The 25,702-nt window shown below is 43.8% G+C and overlaps 1 protein-coding gene across 6 annotated transcripts; it reads right to left on the reverse strand.

Moving 5' to 3' along the window:
- Positions 1-73: 73 nt before the first annotated feature.
- Positions 74-25,417, reverse strand: SIRT3 (sirtuin 3). 6 transcript variants are annotated; one of them, XM_061159952.1, is made up of 7 exons: positions 25,261-25,417; positions 15,029-15,217; positions 14,707-14,939; positions 11,971-12,071; positions 3,454-3,615; positions 2,078-2,287; positions 74-584 (listed from the first exon to the last, which is right to left on the reverse strand). In XM_061159952.1, the coding sequence occupies exons 1-7, from the start codon at positions 25,341-25,343 to the stop codon at positions 561-563; spliced, it is 1,002 nt and encodes a 333-aa protein (XP_061015935.1). In that variant the 5' UTR covers positions 25,344-25,417; the 3' UTR covers positions 74-560. The 6 variants fall into 6 exon arrangements, with proteins under 6 accessions (XP_061015935.1, XP_061015944.1, XP_061015979.1 ...); XM_061159961.1 differs by having other exon boundaries at positions 25,306-25,393; XM_061159996.1 differs by having other exon boundaries at positions 25,289-25,371.
- Positions 25,418-25,702: the final 285 nt, after the last annotated feature.

Raw genomic sequence — 25,702 nt, forward strand, 5'->3', positions numbered from 1 at the left:
AGGAGAAACACCCACACCCCCAAGTTTCCACATTCCTGTCCCTTTTAGGTGACAAAAATGAAGGGATGCCCAGTTCCTATATTAAAATTTATTTCATGCCAGAAAAGAAGAACAGACTAAAAATAAGCCTACTAAAGAGGCCAGGGTGCTAGAAGACTCTAGTGCATTACCTGAGACCCAGACCCACTCCTGGGAGGTGGCTTGGGCTGCTCACCCCAGGTGGACAGATGTTGATCCTGCCCTTCAGATGGACTCCAACTTGGGGTTCTAGGCAGTCTGAGTTCAAGAGATTCACCGTCCGAAGAAAGCTTTTGACATTAAGAGCCTCAGCAGAGTGAAGAGTTAAACAGCAAAGTCAGCCCAGGCAGCGCCTTCACATCTGTGACGAGTGACCCTGACTGCACAGGGTTTACAACCCAGGAAGACACTCCAGGGGCAGCCTCAAGTTGCGTGTTGTGGTTCAGCCAAAATTTGTAAACATGCCCCAGCTGTTCTTCAGGCAGGTCTTCATCAGAAATGGGTAGTGACTCCCAAGTAACCTCTGGTGTGAGAGGCATCCCTCACAATCTGTCCCAGCCATCAAACTGGAACACAAAGAGGAAATCGGTTACTGAAAACACACTGGGCACATGTGAGGGCCTGGAATCAAACTTTCATAAAATGGAAGCTTTTCTGTCTGCAAATGCTATTCAACCAAGTTAAGACGATGCCAAGCAGGGCTGGGCAAAACTGGGTGGCTAAAAGGGCTTTGCTTAAGTAACCAATATAGACATACAAGAACATTCACTATTTGGAAAAGTGATCCAACTTTCACTTCCATTCACCCCTTAGTGTTTACTCTTGGGCGGCAACTCTTTTAAAATAAACAAACCCCTAAAATCGTAACACACTACACAGATTTCTCTGGAACTAGAAAATGGCTAAGGTCAAATCCTGTAGGACTAATTCCAAAAGCCCATAGTGGCTACTTGACGTGATTATATGAAAGCAGGAAGTCAGTCCTTAGGTAAAGAAAGGCTCCTGTGTAAGCTGCCAAGTGGATATGACCAAGACCTCTACTCCTCCATGAGTGAGGCATCTGCTACTCTTCCTCTGGAGATGCAAAGTGAAAGCATCGTGTTAGCTGGCCTTCCATTAGGTGATACAGCAACGTGACACACCTGATGGTCTTCATTTCCTCCAATGAGTTAAGAAATGACACCATCCTTTAGCTTATCCCTAAGAGCCAAACTCTGGATTGAAGGGCACTGATGTCTAACTCCATGAAAACAATATAACTGCAAGTTCTCATAGCCTTAAAAAGCCTCATATTCTCACTTTGGTCCAAATTGGTAAGAAAATAGCCTATAGCCAGAGGCTAGGGGTTTTGCCAGTGGAGATGAAAGGAAAGGGCTCACCCATGGTGCTAAATCCCTAAGGCAGGCACAGCCAAAGGTAGGGAGGTTTCCCAAGACAAGAACATAAGCATTCTGGTGAAGTCCACTTTGGGCAGTGTTACACCTGGCTGTAATCATAAACAACCCTCTTGAGAGACAGACTTCAAACATTTAATGCTGCCCCCTATAGAAAATAACCCCTCTCATGAAGGCTATACATGCTAACTGATTCTTGTGGGAAACTTCACTTGTAGGAGGTTTGACATCTAGAGCAATGAAGGCTCTGGCTTTCTACCGCCAGTGGATAAGTCAGTGGCTCTCACACTCCTAAAAGCATCATCCCATACTGGTTCAGAGAACTTGAGAACCACATCTTAGCCTGAAGCTGTGTGGTGCTCCTTCAGTTTAGGGTACAAAGAGCTGAAGTGTGGTGATTGTAGAACGACAGCCCCATGTGCCTGGACCCTCATCTGCCACTCAGAGCAGGCACAAGGTGGCAGTTTCTTCATGTCTAAATGGAGGGAATAAGAATCACAGCACCCCATTAATAAGCACACAGACGGCCCAGACAGTGCCTGGTGCAGAGTTAACAGCAGTATTATCTGTTACTGTTACAGTGTTAGCCAAACAGGGCTCTGCTCCAGGTCGACCAGACCCTGGAGCAGAAGAGACCTCTCCTGTGACTGTGCGGCAGGCCATACCTTTCCAGTTTCCCTCTGGATGAGGTCCTGGATGTCATCCGTCCAGCCAAGAAGCTCCACCAGCCTTTTCACACCATGGACCACATCCCCCAGCTGGACCACGTCCCTGCCCCGAGGATTCCTAGCCAAGGACCCCACCAAGTCCCGGTTGATGAGCAGTCGGGGAACCGAGCTCCGCACGGCATCGGACAAGCTGGCAAAAGGTTCCACCTGAAAAATTGCCCAAATGTGAGGAGCAGGGTGCTCACTTTCCCAGGCCCTCAGGACCTTGGTGCCACAGCCCTTGAGGCCCTGGAGGTGACCAAGGTGAGACCTTGGATATGGAGAAAACCCAGCACCCGCTTCAGTTCTGCGGTAGTGCTCCTGCTGCTTGGTCTCAAATACCCTGCGTCCCCCTCCCCCGAGCCTCCCTCTCATCCACGCCCCTTTCTCTTCTGCCTCTCCTGGCTCCTGCAAGTCTCCCTGCTGAAGTTCATCCACACCATCTCACCTGCTCTCCCCATCCACGCACTGTCTTCTCCCGGCTCACCAGTGACGTGACCGCTCATCTATCTGTTCCTGCTCCCTGAGGGCAAGTGCCCGATCCCTCAGAGGGACCACCACTGAGGGGTTCCCGATGCACCCGCTACAACAGGGCCTGGCAAACTGGGGGAAAACACACACAGCTCTGGGTCCCTGGCTGGTTGGAGGCCTGGGCACAGGTCTTTCTGGCCCGTCTGCCCCCGTGGTGCCTGAATCCAGTCAGGCACAGTGCCTTCAGGGTCTCATCAAAGCATTTAGAAGCTTCCCGAACGTCAGGTCTAGATGCATCTCCCAAGCACCTCAAACACGTGTGCAGAACTGAATTCAGCAACCCCAATCCAGACTCCTAAGCAAAGGCCCTGACCTCCCACAGGAGAGAGAGACACCTCCCTCTTCAGTCCTCGAAGAGATGCCAGGCTCTTAAGTCCAGCCCTCCTCCCCTCTGCCATCTCTCACAGTCCCCAAGTCTGACTATGCTCAGCCTCCTGGATGTGTGCTCAATTCATCCTGTTCCCAGATCTCTCTGATCTCAAGGATGACCAGATACACCCCTGGTTTCACTGCTTCTACAGAAAATCGGTCTCTGTGATAGATGCGACCTTGGAAGCCTGCTCCTGCCCGACATCTCCTTCGCCGTCACATGTCGTGCCCACCCACACTCTAGACACCTTCCTTCCCCCTGTCCTCTCACGCAGACTGCTGCTGTCTCGGCCTGGAATGCCGCTGCTTCCTCACATGTTGAGTCCACTCATAGTCTAGAGGCAGGGGGGGTTCCCACCAGCCCTCACTTCCTCCGCCTTGTCTCACTGGCCGCCTCCCCACACATCTGTGCACCACTAGGCCTGCTGACACACCTCCAGGGAGGTCCCAAGGATGAGCAGCAGGTCTGCCATGGGGAAGTCAGCCAGATGCAGCAGGAACCTCTCGGGCAGCGGCTCCCCAAAGAACACGATGTCAGGCTTCGTGACGCCAGAGCAGACCGGGCAGCGGGGAACCCTGTCCACCATCACGTCGGCCTGGGGTGACACAGGGAGAAAGTGCTCCAAGGAAGCCATACGGCACACTTGAAAAGGCAAAACCAACTTCTTACTGAGAAAGTGTCAAACATTCCCAACAGCGGAGACAGTAGTACAGTGAAGCCCCTGTGTATGAGGAACCCAGCTTCAGCAGCTACTAACACTCTGCCAGCTTTATTTCGTATAGCCCGCAGAATCTGGGGAGATGGCAATATTTTTTTTTGAGGTTGCAGTATTTGAAAGGAGATCTTGGACACTGCATGACATCTGACATACTGAACACTGCGCTCTGCACCAGGAGTGCTTCTCAGAGACTCAGGGGGTGAGGAAGCCCAGCTGACCCTCAAACAACACGGTGGTCAGGCGCAGCAATCCTTTGCACAATTGAAAATCTGCACAAAATTCAGGCTAAGCCCTCTGTACACATGGTTCCTCCATATCTGTGGTTCTGCATCTGTGATTCAACCAGCTGTGGATCATATAGTCCCAGAATTCACAGTTATTTTCTTAAAAATCCATGTTATGAGTGGACCCACACAGTTCAAACCCATGTTCAAAGTCAACTGTACTAATTAGATAATCCTCAGCAGTACTCTGTAGGCATCTGGCTTACAATAGGTGTTACTGAATGAAAATGACAGTATAAATTTGTCCCTGATTTTAGCTGAAGCGATCCTGACATGACCTTAGCCCTGAAGACATTCAGGTCAGTTTGAACTCATTGGCTGGAGTTATGACTCACAACACTACCCACAGACCCCCTACTTGCAGGCCAAGGTGAAGCAGATGTGAGTCATCGTATCCTGCCACACTTGTTCATGCTTGGGCTGGACATCAGAAGAGGAAACTAAGGAAAAAAACACTTGCCTTCTAAGGTAAATCTTTACAGCTAATGCAAATTTGTTTTTGCAGGCTGAACCCAGTAAAGAGCAGCAGAAACAACAGACAAAAGAAATGGACTATTCAAAGACTTTAGATATTAGCAGATCCAGATAAAAACTGTATTATGCTTCAATTTTTTAAAGGACAGGTTTGAAATACTTGTTGGAGATAAAAAGCTATACAAAGTATTGCAGTGGATTTGGAAAGGAACCAGATAGGACTTGAATAAAAAGTAGAGTACTGAAAATTAAAGCCCAGTGGAGGGGCTTTATCCTCTATGGAAGAACAGTGTGTCGACAAACTGGAAAGTAGATCAGGAGGAAGACTCAGAATGCAGCACCCAGGGGAACAAGACAGGATGCAGAGAAGAGTGGCCAAGGGTTCTGGGCAGAGCGTGAGCCAATATCAGAGGTGTTTAACCCAAGGTCCAAAGAAGAATTACAAGGTCCACATGGTTGGGGCAGTCACTGTCCAGAGGAATTACCATGACTGAAGGTTTGGGGTTTTTTTTTTAGCAAAAATGAAAAAGATATCAAACTACAGATTCAGAAAGCTCTGCAAAAGTCCATAGGGTCACAAAGAGTCAGACACAACTGAGGGACTGAACCACAACAATATGGAGACAAAGCACAGTAAAGTGCAAAACTCTAAAGACAAAGAGAAGTTTTTAAACTATCAGAAAATGGCAAAAAAAAAAAAGTGATTCTAAAGTTTATATAGAAAGCAAAAGACTCAGACTAGCCAATATGATATGGAAAAAGATGATCACTGAAAGAAAAATATGGTAAATCAGACTTCATTAAAACAAAAAACTTCTCCTCTGTGAAAGACAATGTCAAGAGGATGAGAGAAGTCACAGACTAGGAGAGAATACTTGCAAAAGACAAATCTGATAATACAAAGAATTCTTAAAGCTCAGCAATAAGAAAATAGGCAACTCAATTTAAAATTGGGCCCAAGACCTCACCAAAGAAGATACAGATGGCAAATGAGTATAAGAAACAAGTTCCACATTATATGTCACTAGAAAACTGCAAATTAAAACAATGAGATATCACTACCCACGTACAAGAACGGCCAAAATCAACACCAAGTGTTGTTGATGCAGAGCAACAGGAACTCACATTCACTGTGACTAGAAATGCAAAATGGGGCAGCCACTTTGGAAGACACAAACTGATCAGCATCACATTCCTTGGTATTTACCCAAAGGAGTTGAAAACATATCCACATAAAAACCTGCATATGGATGTTTGTAACAACTTTACTCATAATTACCAAAACCTGGAAGCAACCAAGGTGTCCTTTAGTAGGTGAATGGATAAACAAACTGTGTTACATCCAAACAATGGAATATTACTCCGCCTCAAAAAAAAAAAAAAAGGCTATCAGGCCATGAAAAGACATGGAGGAACCTTAAATACATAATACTAAGTGAAAGAAGTCAATGAGAAAGGCTGCATACTATATTATTCCAACTCTATGATGCTCTGGAAAAGGCAAAATTCTGATTGCCAACCTAAATGAAATACTGACCCAAGGACAGAGGAATGGATAAAGAAGATGTGGTACGTGCACACAGATGGAATATAACTCAGCCATTAAAAAACAAAGTAATGATATTTGCAGCAACACAGATGCACCTAGAGATATCACACTAAGTCAGACACAAATATCATACAGTATCACTCATATATGGAATCTAATTTTTTATAAGATACAAATGAACTTACTTACAAAACAAAAAAAGATTCACAGATTTGAAAAACAAATTTATGGTTACCAAAGGGGAACTGTGGTAGGGAGGAATAAATCAGGAATTTAACATATACACACTACTAAATATAAAACATAAAACAGATAACCAACAAGGACCTACTATATAGCACAGGGAACTCAACTCAATAATCTGTAATAACCGATATGGGAAAAGAATCTGAAAAAGGATGTATGTGTATAACTGAATCACTTTGCTGTACACTTGAAACTAATGCAACACTGTAAATCAACTATTGTTGTTTGATGTTCAGTCACTAAGTTGTGTCCAACTCTTTGCAACCCCATGGACTACAGCACACCAGGCTTCCCTGTCCCTCGCTGTCTCCTGGAATTTGCACAAACTCATGTTCATTGAGTTGGTGATGCCATCCAACCATCTCATCCTGGCACCCCCTTGTCCTCCTGCCCCCAATCTTTCCCAGCATCGGGGTCTTTTCCAATGAGTTGGCTCTTCATGTATCAGGTGGCCAAAGTATTGCAGTTGCAGCGTCAGCATCCGTACTTCCAATGACTATTTAGGGTTGATTTCCTTTAAGATTGACTGGTTTGACTATACTTCAATAAAATAATAATAATAAAGATCTGTGTTTGCTAAGGGTTTGGGGTCAGGGAGGGAATTAAGGTTGACTGATTACTGGATACAGGGTTTTCCTGTGGGGTGATGAAAATACTCTGGAATTAGATAGAGGTGGTGGTTGCACAATACAGTAAAAATACTAAATACCAATAAAGTGTACACTTTAAAATGGTTAATTTTATGTTATGTGAATTCACCTCAATTTAACAAATACAGGATTCTGTGCCATGTTATTATTTCAGTTTCACCTTTATTTAAGATTTTCCACTCTACCTTACTCTACTTAAAAAAAAAAAAAGCCATTCTAAGATTAAAAAGATATGGTGTGTGTATATATATATATATATACATATAATATATATATATACACGATGGTATATTACTCAGCCATTAAAAAGAATTAAATAATGCCATTTGCAGCAACATGGATGGACCTAGAGATTATAATACTAAGCAAAGTCAGACAGAGAAAAACAAATACCATATGATATCACTTGTATGTGGAATCTAAAATACGACACAGGGATGCCAGAAGTTACTTCCAAAACACGTGCTCACAGGAGCCCAAGGCTGCAGGCCTGGCAATCACACTTGGATGAACCACTGTCTAGAGGAGAGGAGACACGGTGTTTGCCTGCCTTTAGCCCAGGCCACTGTGTGAGGTCCTCCAGCATCCGTGTGGGAACTCTCCCCAGATTGTGTGTTACAAGTCCCTGGGCTTTGGCCTGCCAGTCCTCCTCCATCCAGGCCATCTCTGAGATGGCACTGAAGATCAAGCCCTGAGCCTTTGGAGTGGGAACACTGACTCCAACACCCTAGACTAACAGAGAACTAACCCTAGGGAGTTTCAAATAGTGAGAACTCACACAAAGGAAACCACTTGAATATAAGACCTGGCATCACCCAACCACCAGTAGCAAGCACCCTATGCAGGACGCCTCATCTAAACAACAAACAAAACAAAAATACAAACCAAATCTTCAGCAGACAGGATTACCACCTCACTCAGCCTTGCCCATCAGAGGAAAAACAAAAAAAAAAACAAAAAGAAAAAAACTCAGCACATATCTCACCCTATACGAAGCTTACAGAAACCACTGGACCAACCTTAGGAGGGCAGAAACCAAAAGGAAGAAAGAATTCAACATTGAAGCCTGAGAAAAAGAGACTTCAAACACGATAAGTTAAAATAATGAAAAGTCAGAGAAATACTACACAGATGAAGGAACAAATTAGAAACACAGAAGTCCAAATAAATGAAGAGGAAATAGGCAAACTACCTGAAAAAGAATTCAGAATAATTATAGTAAAGATGATCAAAAACCTTGAAAACAAAATGGAGAAAATGCAAGAATCAATTAACAAAGACCTAGAAGAATTAAAGAATAAACATACAGGAACAAACAACACAATTACTGAAATTAAACATACTCTGGAAGGAATCAATAGCAGAATATCTGAGGCAGAAGAATGAATCAGTGAGCTGGAAGATAAAATGGTGGAAATAACTTCTGAAGAGCAGAATAAAGTAAAAAGAATGAAAAGAACTGAGGATAGTCTTAGAGACCTCTGGGACAATATCAAATGCACCAACATTCAAATAATAGGGGTCCCAGAAGAAGAAGAGAAAAAGAAAGGATATGAGAAAATTTTTGAAGAGGTTATAGTTGAGAACTTCCCCAACATGGAAAAGGAAATAATCAATGAAGTCCAAGAGGCACAAAGAGTCCCATACAGGATAAACAAAAGGAGAAACACACCAAGACACATACTAATCAAACTCACAAAGACTAAACACAAAGAAAGAATATTAAAAGCAGCAAGGGAGAAGCAACAAGTAATATACAAGGGAAACCCCATACATTTAAGAGCTGATCTTTCAGCAGAAACTCTGCAGGCCAGAAGGGAATGGCAGGATATATTTAAAGTACTGAAAGGGAAAAATCAACAACCAAGATTACTGTACCCGGCGAGGCTCTCATTCAAAATTGATGGAGAAATAAAAAGCTTTTCAGACAAGCAAAAGTTAAGTGAATTCAGTACCACCAAACCAGCTTTACAACAAATGTTAAAAGGATTTATATAGTCAAGAAATATAAGAGAAGAAAAAAGATCTACAAAATCAACCCCAAACAATTAAGAAAATGGCAATAGGAACATATATATAAATGAAAATTGATTAAATGCTCCAACCAAAAGACACAGACTGGCTGAATGGGTACAAAAACATGACCCATACATATGCTGTCTACAAGAAACCCACTTCAGACCTAAAGACACATACAGACTGAAAGTGAGAGGATGGAAAAATATATTCCATGCAAATGAGAAGCAAAAGAAAGCTGGAGTAGCAATCCTCCTATTAGACAAAACAGGCCATAAAATAATATTACAAGAGATAAGGAAAGACACTACATAATGATCAAGGGATCAATCCAAGAGGGAGACATAACAATTGTAAATATCTATGCACCCAACATACGAGCACCTCAATACGTAAGACAAACACTAACAGACATAAAAGCAGAAACTGACAGTAACAGAATAATAGTAGGAGACTTTAACACCCCACTCACACCAGTGGACAGATCATCACAACAGAAAATTAATAAGGAAACACAGGTCTTAAAGGATACATTAGATGAGATGGATCTCATTGATATCTTCAAAACACTCCATCCAAATGCAGAAGAATAAACCTTCTTCTCAAATGCACATGGAACATTCCCCAGGACAGACCATATCTTGGGTCACAAATCAAACCTCAGTAAATTTAAGAAAATTGAAATCATATCAAGCATCTTCTCCGACCACAATGCTATGAGACTAGATATCAATTACAAGAAAAAAACTGTAAGAAACACAAACACATGGAGATTAAACAACACGTCTCTAAATAACCAACAGGTTACTGAAGAAATCAAAATGGAAATCAAAAAATTTCTGGAAACAAATGACAATGAAAACACAACAACTCAAAACCTATGGGATGCAGCAAAAGCAGTTCTAAGAGGAAAGTTTATAGCGATACAATCCTACCTCTAAGAAACAAGAAAAACATTGAATAGACAACCTAACTTTACACCGAAAACAACGGGAAAAAGAAGAACAACAAAAAAAATTAGTACAAGGAAATAAATCATATAGATGAAAAAGAAATGAAAGAAAAAATAGTAAAGATTAATAAAACTAAAAGCTGGTTCTTTGAGAAGATAAACAAAATTGACAAACCGTTAGCCAGACTCAGTATGCCAGAAGATTTGGAAAATTCAGCAGTGGCCACAGGACTGGAAAAGATAAGTTTTCATTCCAATCCCAAAGAAATGCTTTGCCAAAGAATGCTCAAATTATCATACAATTGCGCTCATTTCACATGCCAGCAAAGTAATGCTCAAAATCCTTCAAGTTAGGCTGCAATAACATGTGAACCGAGAAATTCCAGATGTATAAGCTAGATTTAGAAAAGGCAAAGGAACCAGAGATCAAACTGCCAACATCTGTTGGATCACAGAGAAATCAAGGTAATTCCAGAAAAACATCTACTTCTGTTTAATTGACCACACTAAAGCCTTTGACTGTGTGGATCACAACAAACTGTGGAAAATTCTTACAGAGATGAGGATATCAGACCACCTTACTTGCCTCCTGAGAAACCTGTATGCAGGTCAAGAAGCAACAGTTTGAACCATACATGGAACAATGGACTGGTTCAAAATTGGGAAAGGAGTACATCAAGGCTGTGTATTGTGAAAAAGCTGGCTTAAACTCAACATTCAGAAAACTAAGATCATAGCATCTAGTCCCATTACTTCAGGGCAAATAGATGGGGAACAAAATGGAACAGTGACAAACTTTATTTCCTTGAGCTCAAACATCACTGTGGATGGTGACTACAGCCATGAAATTAAAAGACACTTGCCCCTTGGAAGAAAAGCTACGAAAAACCTAAACAGCATATTAAAAAGCAGAGACATCACTTTGCCAACAGAAGTCCATATAGTCAAAGCTACGGTTTTTCCAGTAGTCATGTACAGATGTGAGAGTTGGACCATATAAAGAAGGCTGAGTTCTGAGGAACTGATGCTTTCAAACTGTGGTGCTAGAGAAGACTCTTGAGCATCCCTTGGACAGCAAGGAGATCAAACCAGTCAATCCTAAAGGAACTCAACCCTGAATACTCATTGGAAGGACTGATGCTAAGCTGAAACTCTAATACTTTGGCCACCTGATTCGAAGAACTGATTCATTGGAAAAGACCCTGAGGCTGGGAAAGATTGATGGCAGGAGAAGGGGCAACAGAGGATGAGATGGTTGGATGGCATCACCGACTCAAGGGACACGAGTTTGAGCAAACTCTGGGAGATAGTGAAGGACAGGGAATCCTGGCATGCTGCAGTCCACCGTTTCACAGAGTCAGACACGACATAGCAAATGAACAATAGCAATGCTCTATAGTTACCTAAAAACAGTAAGCAGAGCTATAGTTACTGACACAAGATATCTATGAAATTTTGCTCATGGACAAAGCAATGTGAATATTAGTTATCCCATTAATGGAAAAAACTAATTGCGTGTGGTGTAGGTACATAGAAATGTGCATGTATGTTTATATATACATACACATATCAAATGGGCTATAGGAACTGGTAGAAGGCAGATTCATTTTTCCCTACATATTTTATATTTCCTTAATTTTTTTTAATCTGCAAATATCCTATGGCCCAATAAGTTTATATTTATAGATACTGGGAGTTAGGACTTGCACATTTAAAAAAACTGAAGTACAGCTGATTTACAATATTGTGTTAGTTTCATGCGTATAGCAAAGTGATTCGGCTATACGTATATATGTGTGTATATTCTTTTTTTATTCTTTTCCCTTATAGGTTATTAAAGATACTGAATATAGTTCCCTGTGCTGTACAGTAGATCCTTGTTGTCTGTACTGCCTTAATTTTGACAAGCAAATATTAATTTTTTATTTTAAAATTAAAGAAAATCATTTTCATAGTATTACTGTTCTGTTGTCCTTCCAACACAATGCTTATACAATACCACTTCTTCGGATTACTCCCACTGAGAAGTGCAGAGGAAAAGAACTCTCTGTGACAACTTACCCAGAAGTCCTCCCCTGGATAGGGTCTTCGGCAGATGGTGCAGGTGGCAGAGGCAAGGGATCCATGAGCTTCAACAAGCTTTGAGGCAGGGATGCCAGATGCTGAAATTCAAACCGAAGCTAAGTGCTGCTGCCTCTGGGGTGGGCACACAAGCCCCTCAGTGTTACCTCTGGGCATGGCAGGCCCCCAGGAGGAGCTGCAGCCCTCCATGGAAGCCTTGCTTCTATAACCCACAGACAAAACCCCACTGATCAGAATAAGTTCAGTGATGAGGCTCTGACAAGGAGCCAAATCACAGTTACAACAAAGCCTGTGTAATAGCACATGGAAAAAATTATCAGCATAGCTCATAATTGTGTGTGTGTGTGTTGCTCAGTTGTGTCTGGCACTTTTTGCAACCCTATGGACTACAGGCCACCAGGCGCCTCTGTCCATTGGATTTCCCAGGCAAGAATACTGGAGTGGGTTGCTATTCCCTTCTCCAGCAGACTGTCCCGACTCCAGGATCAAACCCAGTCTCCTGCATGGCAGGCAGATTCTTCACCATCTGAGCCACCAGGGAAACCCATGAAAAGATACTCAGCATTGCTCATTACTAAAAAAATGCAAACCAAAACTACAATAAGATACCACCTCACACCAGTCAGAATGGCTATCATCAAAAAATCTACAAACAATAAATGCGGGAGAGGGTGTGAGGGAAAGGGAACCCTCTTACACAGTTGGTGGAAATGTACATTGATACAGCCACTATGGAAAACAATATGGAGATTCCTTAAAAAAAAAAAAAAAAAAAAAAAACTATGACTAAAACTACCATATGACCCAACAGTTCCACTACTGGGCATAAACTCTGAGAAAACTATAACTGAAAAAGACACAAGTACTTCAATGTTCACTGCACCACTATTTACAAATAGCTAGGACATGGAAGCAACCCAGATGTCCATTGACAGATGAATGGATAAAGCAGTTGTGGTACATAAATACAGTGGAATATTAGCTATAAAAAAGGAATGCATTTGAGTCAGTGCTAATGAGGTGGATGAACCTAGAGCCTATTATACAGAGTGAAGTAAATCAGAAAAACAAATATCATATATTAATGCATGTATATGGAATCCAGAAAGATGGTACTGATGAACCTATTTGCAGGGCAGCAGTGGAGATGCAGACATAAACAACAGGGTTATGGACACAGGGTGAGGAGGAGGAGAGGATGGGACGAATGGAGAGAGGAGCAGGGACACATATACACTACTAACGTGAAATAGGTAGCCAGCGAGAATTCGCTGTGACAACCTACAGGGGTAGGAGGTGGGAGGGAGGTTCAAGAGGAAGGAGACACATATATACCTACAGCTGACAGAGAATGAGATGGCTGGATGGCATCACCAACTCAATGGGCATGAGTTTGAGTAAACTCCGGGAGTTGGTGATGGACAGGGAGGCCTCGTGTGCTGCGATTCATGGGGTCGCAAAGAGTCAGACACGACTGAGCATCTGAACTGAACTGATTCATGTTAATGTATGGAAATTTTTTTAATTAAAGAATAGCAAAAGAAAAAAAAAAAACAAAGCCTGTGAAAACACACAGTAGAAAAAACATTTGACATTAGTCTAGATCAAAGTATACCCAATACCAAGAAAAACATTTTCTATGCTACAGACACCAAGAGTAAGAAAACATTGCTAATATAAATACATTTCCAAAAACCTATGGAAAAACAAACAAAAGGTTACTTATCATGTAAGTTCCGTTACCACCGTGAGCTTTGGAAGGCCACGGGTATGAAGACCCGGTCCTTGCTGCCCTGTCCCCCACCGCCGTCCTCACTGTACACATGTAAACGCCACAGCCACACACCCCACTCCCCACACGGCTGCTCTGCCGCACTCCCAGGAAAGAGACCGTCCCTACGGGGCATTCACTACTGCCTATGTGGCTCCAACTTGTAGAGTCCTTCTAGCAAGTAAACATTTTCCTGGAGTTGAGACAGCTTTTTTCAATTCACAAGACATCTGTAGCCTGGCTGAGCTGCTGCTGGCTTGCTGAGCGCTGCCTGTCAGCACCTGCAAAAGAGAAAAGGCCCAGCAACTGCTTCTCCAGAGTGCACGGGCAGAGGTCAGCAGGACCCACGAGTCACTGCACATGGCCACCATCTAGGTACAGTCAAGAAATCACCACACTGAATTTGATATTAAGGAACTGTTAGTGACTTCTTTCTGTGATAATGATATCACGGTTGTGTTTTAGAAGTCGTTACCTTCTAAAGATATCCATTGCTGGATTTATAGATTAAATTTATGATGAGAGGGATCTGCTTCAAAATACTCAGGGGTGAGAGAAGGTGGGGGTAAGACACAGGTTAAACAGGACTGGCCATGATGAGATAATGAGGACATGAGGGTTCATCACATTCCTCTCACTATGTGCTCAAAAAATTCTGTAATGAAAACTTGAAAAAAGAAAACCATCAGATCAGCAAAACCAGAAGCTCCCAATGTCAACTTTAGGTCTATCCCAAACTCACAACCTAGAAAATGGGTCCACCAATGAGGTCCTAACAGTGATACTTAAAACAGAAAGAGGACATTTTCGCTGGAGATGATGGCAAAACTTCTCGGATCAAAATCAGCCACAAGGATGGGGAATAAGCACTAGGCCTCAGCGCTAACAGGCACCTGAGCCTTCCATGCATGAGTGGAAAGGTGTGAAACAGGACTAAGGCTCACCTCTCTCAAGCCCGTCGATGTTCTGTGTGTACAGCCGCAGAAGCAGCCCCTTCTCATGTAGCAATCGGAGGAAGTAGTGAGTGGCATTAGGCCTATAGTTCCCAGGGTACAGCTTCTTGGCGAAAGTAAAAAATGGCTTGGGGTCATGAAAGAAAAATGAGAGCTCAAAAATGGCCTCAGGGTAGGGGAGCTTGTACTGCTGGAGGATGCTGTAGTAGCCGACCCCTGGAGACCTGCAGAGAGAAGCAAGAGGCTCTGAGCCCTTCAAGAGACAGCAGGGAGTGGAGGGAGCTGTGGGAGGTGCTCTGGGAGTGCAAGGCACCTGAAGTCTGGGATGCCGCTGGGTGTGCTGATGCCAGCCCCCACCATGACCACCACCCTCTGGCAGGCTCTGGTCTTAATTAGCTCAGCGATGTCCTGCAGGAGAAACTTCTTCTCACTGTGGCCTCCACCTCCAGTGTCACTTGAACCACCAGCGGAACAAGATATGGGCCATCCTCCACCTGTAATCCTGATAGAAAAGGAGAGCAGCCAAGTAACTGATGATAATCGAGCTGATGCCGGCAAGAAAGCGATGTCTGCCTTCCACCAATCCCACCACTAAAATGACTACACTTCCTTCCCGCCCCACAAACGACTATCTTTCTTATCATGGGATAAAACAGAAACTCTGAAATCAAGATGTATTTGGGAGCAAAAATTTCAGGTTAATGGGAACTGTGCAATTCAGGAAAGTATCATTTCACAATTCCTGTTATCAAAAGCTAGTGAAGGCTCAAGCTAGAGGCAAGAGCATCTGGGGATGCTCTCTGCAGAGCCATACACCCTAACATAGAAAGCATGTGACAAATACTCAGTGATATCTAAAGCAAATTAAACATCTCAGACTTTATGCCAAATATTCACTTCAGTTTAGTCGCTTAGTTGCATCCGACTTTTTGCAACCCCATTGACTGCAGCACACCAGGCTTCCCTGTCCATCACCAACTCCTGGAGCTTGCTCAAACTCATGTCCATTGAGTCGGTGATGGCATTCAACCATCTCATCCTCCTCTTCCCCTCCCACCTTCAATCTTTCCCAGCATCAGGGTCTTTTCAAGTGAGTCAGTTCTTCGCATCAGGTGGCCAAAGTATTGGAGTTTCAGCTACAGCATCAGTCCATCCAATGAATATTCAGGACTGATTTCCTTTAGGATTGAGCTGGCTGGATCTCTGTGCAGTCCAAGGGACTCTCAAGAGTCTTCTCCAACACCACAGTTCAAAAGCATCAATTCTTTGGCACTCAGCTTTCTTTATATTTCAACTCTCACATCCAAACATGACTACGGGAAAAACCATAGCTTTGACTAGACAGACCTTTGTCGGCAAAGTAACATCTCTGCTTTTTAATATGCTATCTAGGTTGGTCATAGCTTTTCTTCCAAGGAACAAATGTCTTTTAATTTCATGGCTGAGGTCACCATCTGACGTAATTTTGGAGACCCAAAAATGATAAAGTCTCTGTTTCCATTGTGTCCCCATCTATTTCCGATGAGGTGATGGGACCAGATGCCATGATCTTAGTTTTCTGAATCTTGAGCTTTAAGTCAACTTTTTCACTCTCGCCTTTCACTTTCATCAAGAGGCTCTTTATTTCTTCTTCCCTTTCTGCCATAAAGGTGGTATCATCTGCATATCTGAGGTTATTAATATTTCTCCTGGCAATCTTGATTCCAGCTTGTGCTTCATCCAGCCCTGGCAATTCACATGATGTACTCTGCACATAAGTTAAATAAGCACGGTGACAATATACAGCCTTGTTGTACTCCTTTCCCAATTTGGAACCAGTCTGTTGTTCCATGTCCAGTTCTAACTGTTGCTTTTTGACCTGCATACAGATTTCTCAGGAGGCAGGTAAGGTGGTCTGGTACTTCCATCTCTTTCAGAATTTTTACAAGTTTGTTGTGATCCACATAGTCAAAGGCTTTGGCATAGTCAATAAAGTAGAAGTAAATGTTTTTCTGGAATTCTCTTGCTTTGTCGATGATGATCAAACCAATTTGATCTCTGGTTCCTCTGCCTTTTCTAAATCCAGCTTGAACATCTGGAAGTTCACATTTCATGTACTGTTGAAGCCTGGCTTGGAGAATTTTGAGCATTCCTTTGCTAGCGTGTGAGATGAGTGCATTTGTGCAGTAGTTTGAACATTCTTTGGCATTGCCTTTCTTTGGGATTGGAATGAAAACTGACCTTTTCCAGTCCTGTGGCCACTGCTGAGTTTGCCAAATTTGCTGGCATATTGAGTGCAGCACTTTCACAGCATCATCTTTGAGGATTTGAAATAGTTCAACTGGAATTCCATCGCCTACCACTAGCTTTGTTAGTAGTGATGCTTCCTAAGGCCCACTTGACTTCACATTCTGGGATGTCTGGGTCTAGGTGAGTGATCATACCATCATGGTTATCTGGGTCATGAAGATCTTTTTTGTATAGTTCTTCTGTGTATTCTTGCCACCTCTTCTTAATATTTTCTGTTTGTTAGGTCCACACCATTTCTGTCCTTTATTGTACCCATCTTTACCAAATATTAACAGGATGTTAATTAAGTAGGTTCAAGAGACCATTCCAAAAAGAAACACTCATATCCTGACACCGAGGGATTCAAACTGCTGCAGAGACTCCATCTTCTATGTTCGCAGCCATTCAGGAGGCTGCTCATTTTATATAGCAGCCAAACATATGATACAACCCAGGCAAGGCAGGAGCCAACTGGAGCTGGGGGTCACCCTGCAAAACTCCAGGAGTCTCAGGTCATCTGCAGAAGCCAGGAGCTGAGACATTCACAATACTAACTGTTTGGAGTAAGAGATGGTCTTCCACAAGAAGAAAAGAGTAAGACACACAATAAAGATGCCACAAGCTTCAGAGAGGCATCAGGACTCAGTAAGAGGCTCCACAACCAGGAAGCACCAGAAAGAAGACAAAGACAACACAAACTGCACAACAGGAGCAGCACCTGAATACGTCCACCTGAAGCAAGTCTGCAGCCACAGGGCACACAGGCAGAGCCGAGTGTGGACCTGAAGGCCTCTGGACTTCCTGATCTGCTCTCAGGGCCTCATCTGGCATCTACGTGAGCTACATAACTTCATCACCTGCTGGTAGCATGTTGGCAACCTGTCCAGAGTTCAAGACGGCCAGCCCCACTGCACAGAGCATCTGCCTCTCACCCCAAGGCTGGGAGCCACCACGCCCATCTTCCAGAAGGCCCCGATGACCCACAGCTAGGACTTCGGCCCCTAAGTATAGACCCCTCCACCCTAACAGGAAGAAATTAAACAAACTGAAATGAAAACCCACCCCAAATGATTGATAAATCTAAAATGAATACAGACACAAAAAGAGGAAACAGAATATTTATTTCACTAATTTCTGATACAGGTAAGAAATAAGCACCCTAAAAGCACATCTTCAGATACAGGTAAGGACAATCCAGAGCTTATCTTTCAGAAGTGTGGTCCTAGCTCACTTTGTTTGCCCATTGTCTCTGGTTTTCCTTTTGCTCCTGCACAATCTGCACACACACCTGCTTACACCATGCTGCTGAGGTTCTCCCTGATGCCCTCGGACCCCATAGCACCAGAGCATCTTAGCACAACACACCCCACCCCAGTGAGAGTTTCAGGCCCATTACTCCCTCTCATAGACCTCTCCTTTCCTGGTTCCTGTACTCACTCTAAACCCAGCTCCTTTACCTGAAAAGACCTTTTTACCCCTCAGCATGTCTAGAGTCTCCCAGAGTCAAGGCCACCTCCTTCATGAAGCCACTGCCCAACCCAGTAAGAAGTCACCTTCACACTCCTCTGAAGGGTGACAGTCCTGGCTCCCATTCTTCACTTCAGGGGCCTGTCACCCCTTCCCTCCTAACACTGCACAGCTGCCTCTCACAGTCCACGCTGAGGTCAATGACAGTGCAACTCAGGAGCTCACTGGCCACTCAGTCCACTTGTGATGCCTCTCCTGACAAACCATCATCTTGGTTTTCCAAAGAACAGGCCTCAGAAAACTATGTAATGAGAAAGAGGAACTGGCAAGGGAAGGTAGGGCTGAGGGCACCAAAAGGGGAGTCAGAGCCATAGTCACCATTGTCTCATTAAGTCACTCAAACATCCTGAGCCTTGGCTGCCAAAGCCAAAAGCAAGGGAGCCAGAGATGATTCCAACAGTCTTTTGAAAAAACCCACAGCTGTAAACCACCCAGCAGAAAGTACAGGACATACAGCAGGGAGACAATGCTTTCCACTCCTCCCCATGCTCTCCCAGAGATGCCTACAGATTCCGAATAAAGTTCTCCTCCACCCAAGTCTTCAATAAAAGCACCAGACAAGGCAGCTCTCCTGAGTGCACATCAATGAAATCTCCAAAGGGGCTTTTCCAGTGAAAACCATACAGTTAGGAAGGAAAAAGATGGCTCTGGCTACAAACACAGCTATTAAATGTCCACTTCACATAGCATCAAGAACATCTGTTCACCTAAGGTCCTCAACCAAACATTTCTGTGCTCCTTCTAAATGCAAATTATGAGAAATACAAAAGGAATGAGAGGGAGTTGTGATATTGTGATTTAGAATTATATATATATATTCAGTTCAGTTCAGTCGCTCAGTCGTGTCTGACTCTTTGCAACCCCATGGACTGCAGCACACCAGGCTTCCCTGTTCATCACCAACTCCCAGGGCTTGCTTAAACTCATGTCCATCAGTCAGTGATGCCATCCAACCATCTCATCCTCTGTCTATCCCTTCTACTCCTGCCTTCAATATTTCCCAGCATCAGTCTTTTTCAGTGAGTCAGTTCTTCGCATCAGATGGACAAAGTATTGGAGATTCAGCTTCAGCATCAGTCCTTCCAATGAGTATTCAGGACTGACTTCCTTCAGGATTGACTCTTTGGATCTCCTTGCAGTTCAAGGGACACTCAAGAATCTTCTCCAAAACAGTTCAAAAGCATCAATTCTTTGGTGCTCAGCTTTCTTTATAGTCCAACTCTCACATCCATATATGACTACTGGAAAAACCATAGCTTTGACTATATCTAACAATATATTACAGGAGCTACCCCACATCCAAGGAGCGGTGGCTGCGTGGGTGCAGGAGGGCCAAGAAGAGCTACTGCATGTTCAAGGTCAGGAGGGGCGGCCGTGAGAAGATGCCCCTCCCCCAAGGTAAGCAGCAGTGGCTGCGCTTTGCTGGAGCAGCCATAAAGAGATACCCCACATCCAAGGTAAGAAAAGCCCAAGTAAGATGGTAGGTGTTGCGAGAGGGCATCAAAGGGCAGACACACTGAAACCATAATCACAGAAAACTAGCCAATCTGATCACACGGACCACAGCCTTGTTTAACTCAATGAAACTAAGCCATGCCGTGTGGGGCCACGCAAGACGGTCGGGTCATGGTGGAGACGTCTGACAGAAAGTGGTCCACTGGAGAAGGGAATGGCAAACCACTTCAGTATTCTTGCCTTGAGAACCCCATGAACAGTATGAAAAGGCAAAATGATAGGATACTGAAAGAGGAACTCCCCAGGTCAGTAGGTGCCCAATATGCTACTGGAGATCACTGGAGAAATAACTCCAGAAAGAATGAAGGGATGGAGCCAAAGCAAAAACAATACCCAGTTGTGGATGTGACTGGTGATAGAAGCAAGGTCCGATGCTGGGAAGAGCAATATTGCATAGGAACCTGGAATGTTAGGGCCATGAATCAAGGCAAATTGGAAGCAGTCAAACAGGAGATGGCAAGAGTGAATGTCAACATTCTAGGAATTAGCAAACTAAAATGGGCTGGAATGGGTGAATTTAACTCAGGTGACCATTATATCTACTACTGTGGGCAGGAATCCCTTAGAAGAAATGGAGTAGTCATTATGGTCAACAAGAGAGTCCAAAATGCAGTACTTGGATGAAATCTTAAAAATGACAGAATGATCTCTGTTCATTTCCAAGGCAAACCATTCAATATCATGGTAATCCAAGTCTATGCCCCAACCAGTAATGATGAAGAAGCTGAAGTTGAACGGTGCTATGAAGAACTACAAGATCTTCTAGAACTAACACCCAAAAAAGACGTCCTTCTCATTATAGGGTACTGGAATGCAAAAGTAGGAAGTCAAGAAACACCTGGAGTAACAGGCAAATTTGGCCTTGGAGTACAGAATGAAGCAGGGCAAAGGCTAAGAGAGTTCTGCCAAGAGAATACACTGGTCATAGCAAACACCCTCTTCCAACAACACAAGAGAAGACTCTACACATGGACATCACCAGATGGTCAACACCAAAATCAGATTGATTATATTCTTTGCAGCCAAAACTGGAGAAGCTCTATACAGTTAGCAAAAACAAGACTGGGAGCTGACTGTGGCTCAGATCATGAACTCCTTATGGCCAAATTCAGACTTAAATTGAAGTAGGGGAAACCACTGGACCATTCAGGTATGACCTAAATTAAATCCCTTATGACTATACAGTGGAAGTGAGAAATATATTTAAGGGACTAGATCTGATAGAGTGCCTGATGAACTATGGACGGAGGTTCGTGACATTGTACAAGAGACAGGGTTCAAGACCATCCCCATGGAAAAGAAATGTAAAAAGGCAAAATGGTTGTCTGAGGAGGCCTTACAAATAGCTGTGAAAAGAGAAGCGAAAAGCAAAGGAGAAAAGGAAAGATATTCCCATTTGAATGCAGAGTTCCAAAGAATAGCAAGGAGAGATAAGAAAGCCTTCCTCAGCGATCAATGCAAAGAAATAGACGAAAACAACAGAAAGGGAAAGACTAGAGATCTCTTCAAGAAAATTAGAGATACCAAGGGAACATTTCAGGCAAAGATGGGTTCGATAAATGACAGAAATGGCATGGACCTAACAGAAGCAGAAGATATTAAGAAGAGGTGGCAAGAATACACAGAAGAACTGTACAAAAAAGATCTTCACAACCCAGATAATCACGATGGTGTGATCACTCACCTAGAGCTAGACATCCCGGAATGTGAAGTCAAGTGGGTCTTAGAAAGCATCACTACAAACAAAGCTAGTGGAGGTGATGGAATTCCAGTTGAGCTATTTCAAATCCTGAAAGATGATGCTGTGAAAGTGCTGCACTCAATATGCCAGCAAATTTGGAAAACTCAGCAGTGGCCAGTTTTCATTCCAATCCCAAAGAAAGGCAATGCCAAAGAACGCTCAAACTACTGCACAAATGCACTCATCTCACATGCTAGTAAAGTAATGCTCAAAATTCTCCAAGCCAGGCTTCAACAGTACATGAACTGTGAACTTCCAGATGTTCAAGCTGGTTTTAGAAAAGGCAGAGGAACCAGAGATCAAATTGCCAGTATCTGCTGGATCATCGAAAAAGCAAGAGAGTTCCAGAAAAACATCTATTTCTGCTTTATTGACTATGCCAAAGCCTGTGACTGTGTGGATCACAATAAACTGTGGAAAATTCTGAAGGAGATGGGAATACCAGACCACCTGACCTGCCTCTTGAGAAACCTGTATGCAGGTCAGGAAGCAACAGTTAGAACTGGACATGGAACAACAGACTGGGTCCAAATAGGAAAAGGAGTACATCTAGGCTGTATATTGTCACCCTGCTTATTTAACTTACTTGCAGAGCACATGAGAAATGCTGGGCTGGAAGAAGCACAAGCTGGAATCAAGGTTGCCGGGAGAAATATCAATAACCTCAGATATGCAGATGACACCACCCTTATGGCAGAAAGTGAAGAGGAACTAAAAAGCCTCTTGATGAAAGTGAAAGGGGAGAGTGAAAAAGTTGGCTTAAAGCTCAACATTCAGAAAACTAAGATCATGGCATCTGGTCCCATCACCTCATGGGAAATAGATGGGGAGACAGTGGAAACAGTGTCAGACTTTATTTTGGGGGGCTCCAAAATCACTGCAGATGGTGACTGCAGCCATGAAATTAAAAGACGCTTACTTCTTGGAAGGAAAGTTATGACCAACCTAGATAGCATCTTAAAAAGCAGAGACATTACTTTGCCAACAAACGTCCGTCTTGTCAAGGCTATGGTTTTTCCAGTGGTCATGTATGGATGTGAGAGTTGGACTGTGAAGAAAGCTGAGCGCCAAAGAATTGATGCTTTTGAACTGTGGTGTTGGAGAGGACTCTTGAGAGTCCCTTGGACTGCAAAGAGATCAGTCCTGAGTGTTCATTGGAAGGACTGATGCTGAAGCTGAAACTCCAATACTTTGGCCACCTCATGCAAAGAGTTAACTCATTGGAAAAGACCCTGATGCTGGGACGGATTAGGGGCAGAAGGAGAAGGGGACGACAGAGGATGAGATGATTGGATGGCATCACCAACTCGGTGGACATAAGTTTGAGTAAACTCCGGGAGTTGGTGATGGACAGGGAGGCCTGGCGTGCTGCAATTCATGGGGTCGCAAAGAGTCAGACACGACTGAGCAACTGAACTGAATTATATATATTTCGGTCTTAGTCCCAGAACCCTTAGAATTTCCTAAGAGCAATGGGAACACCTTTTACTACAGTATTTGGTCTTTTGGCCTCAGGTCCCGAAATCCCTTCAGAGCTATGAAGTGAAATAGGTGTCCTGTTATTCATAACAAGCCTCTTACAACTACACTGAGTTTATGTTAGTGAGGTGATTATTGGAAATCCCCTAAAGATGGGGTATGGTTGCCAGGGAAACCAACCATAATTAGAGGGTTGGAATCTCCATGAACACCCAAAAGCAAGAGGTTCAGAAAGCTTCCACATGCCAGGCCCCAAACTGCACAGGGACAGAAGCTCCTGCATTTGGAACTCTCCCAAACCTCACCCTGGGTATCTCTTTATCTGGTTGTTCATTCATACTTTTTAATATCCTTTATAATAAACTAGCAATCTACTAAGTAAACTGGTTTCCTGAACTCTGTGAGCGGCTCTAGTAAATTAATCACATCAGAGGAGGGAGTCACGGGAAGCTCCGCTCTGTGGTCAGTTGCTCAGAAGCACAGGTGGACCGGGATCAGTGGCTGAAGTGAGGTCAGTCCTGCGGGACTAAGCCCGTAGCCTGCGGAATCTAGTGCTGTCTCCAGGCTGACACAGTCAGAAGTCACTTATATTTGACATCCAGTTGGTGTCTGTGGAAAACTGAAAAGATGCTCACTGGTATTGAAATAAAACCCATTGTTGAGTGCCTACTCGAGTGCAAGGTATCACTCAGGGTACTTAATATGTACTTCTCATTTACACAAGTAAAATGTCTGTCACTGAAAAACACACAGACTGAATTTTACCGAACATCTAGAAAATACTGAAGGTGTATGACTTAAAGTAAATGCTACATGGAATGAGATTTACTGAGAGTAGGGGTAAGCTGAGGAGCAAGCACAGCTGCTGCTTGGGAAATGGAGACAAAGGACACTTTCAAACAGGAGCCCCTAAGATACAAGCTCGAAAGGCAGAAATTCCAAATTGTAGACAGCCTATGCAAGCAAACTGCTCTTCACAGGTACCTTCATGCCTCCAGTTTGGGCAGGAAGTGGTAGCAAGGATTTACTGATTGATACGGTCACTATTTAGCCATACCCCACCCACATAACTGCCTGCATATTCTGAAACTGAAATAAGCTCCATGAAGGCAACAATTTGACCCCTGCTCCATCACTGCACCTGGAACAGTCTGGTAGATGGTAAGTCCAACAAAAGTCTCCTGGATGAAAGAAAGACTCCTCCTTGGTATCTCTTTATTAAACTCTTCAGTATTTTTGGTTGTTGTGTAAGAAGGCATTAAGTGAATGTACCATTATTTATTTAAATATTTGTCTATTATTGGGCATTAAGTTAGTTTCCTAACAACTGTGATTAACAACTATGATCTTAAGATTCTTCCACTTGTAGGTCCGATTTCTAGACAAGGATTCAAAATGGGCAATTACTGTGTATGAACCTGACTAAGGGTATGAACACACGCTGGTGGGAGTATTAATTGCAGGACGTTTACCTGGGGCAATAAAATGTAGAGACAGGAGTTCCACTACTAGAGATTTATCCAAACGGTGGAATACGAACAAGGTTATTCAACACAGCACTATTTGTAATAATTAAAGATTAGAAACATTTTCAACACAAGACTGGTTAAATTAAGTATGAAACGTCCAAAGAATGGAATTCTACAGATTAACATAAAAGACTGAGAAAGCATTTAAGTTTAGAATGGAAGTAACTCCAAGACACGTTAAGTGGGGGGGAAAAAAGGAGAGGTACAGAACATAATCTAACTAAAACGGGGGCCAGATGTCAAGAATGAACATTAAGTGTTGTTTACACACGTCCAAAATACCCTTGGGAAGAAACGAGAAACCGTTGCCATCCGGGACTCCAGAACGCCCTTCAGAGCCGCCTGAGCAGTGACTTGCCATTTTCAGGTTCTCCAATCCTCCCGCTGACCACGCAGGGGGAAGCCTGACATCCCTGCTCGCCTGAGGGGGTCGGTCTCCCCTCTGGGCCCCGCCCGGTACCGCAGCCGCCCCCTCCCGGAACGAACCGAGGCCAGCGGGTCCGCACCCGCGCACCTCGCAGGCCCCAGAACCTGAGGGCTGGAACAGCTGAACAAGGAAACAGCGCCATATTTCTCCGCAGCGCGCAGTGTCAGGTGTTCAGGGATCGCGTGCGCGCCCCGCCCCCCGCCAGCGCGCCCTTAACCTTAGCCTCACGCTCTTTCCCCGCCCCTGCGCGTCTTTCCTGCGCGTCCTTCCTGGCCATCCAGCTCAGCTCGTCCCGCCCCTCCAAGCGCACCTTCGCCAGGTCTTCGCGAGCCCTTACCCTAGCCTCACATTCTCTTTCCCCGTCCCAGCATCCCAGGTGGAGGTGGACGTCAGGTGGGGGCGGTTTCCTATTCTGTTGAGTTCCCGCCTCTGGTTCCCAAGACCAAACCTGGAACCTGCATTTCCCTACCCTCGCTCTCACCTTTTTTCTGTTGAGATGGA

This window comes from Dama dama, chromosome 2 (assembly GCF_033118175.1).
Source record: "Dama dama isolate Ldn47 chromosome 2, ASM3311817v1, whole genome shotgun sequence".
Classification (NCBI taxonomy): Eukaryota; Metazoa; Chordata; class Mammalia; order Artiodactyla; family Cervidae; genus Dama; species Dama dama.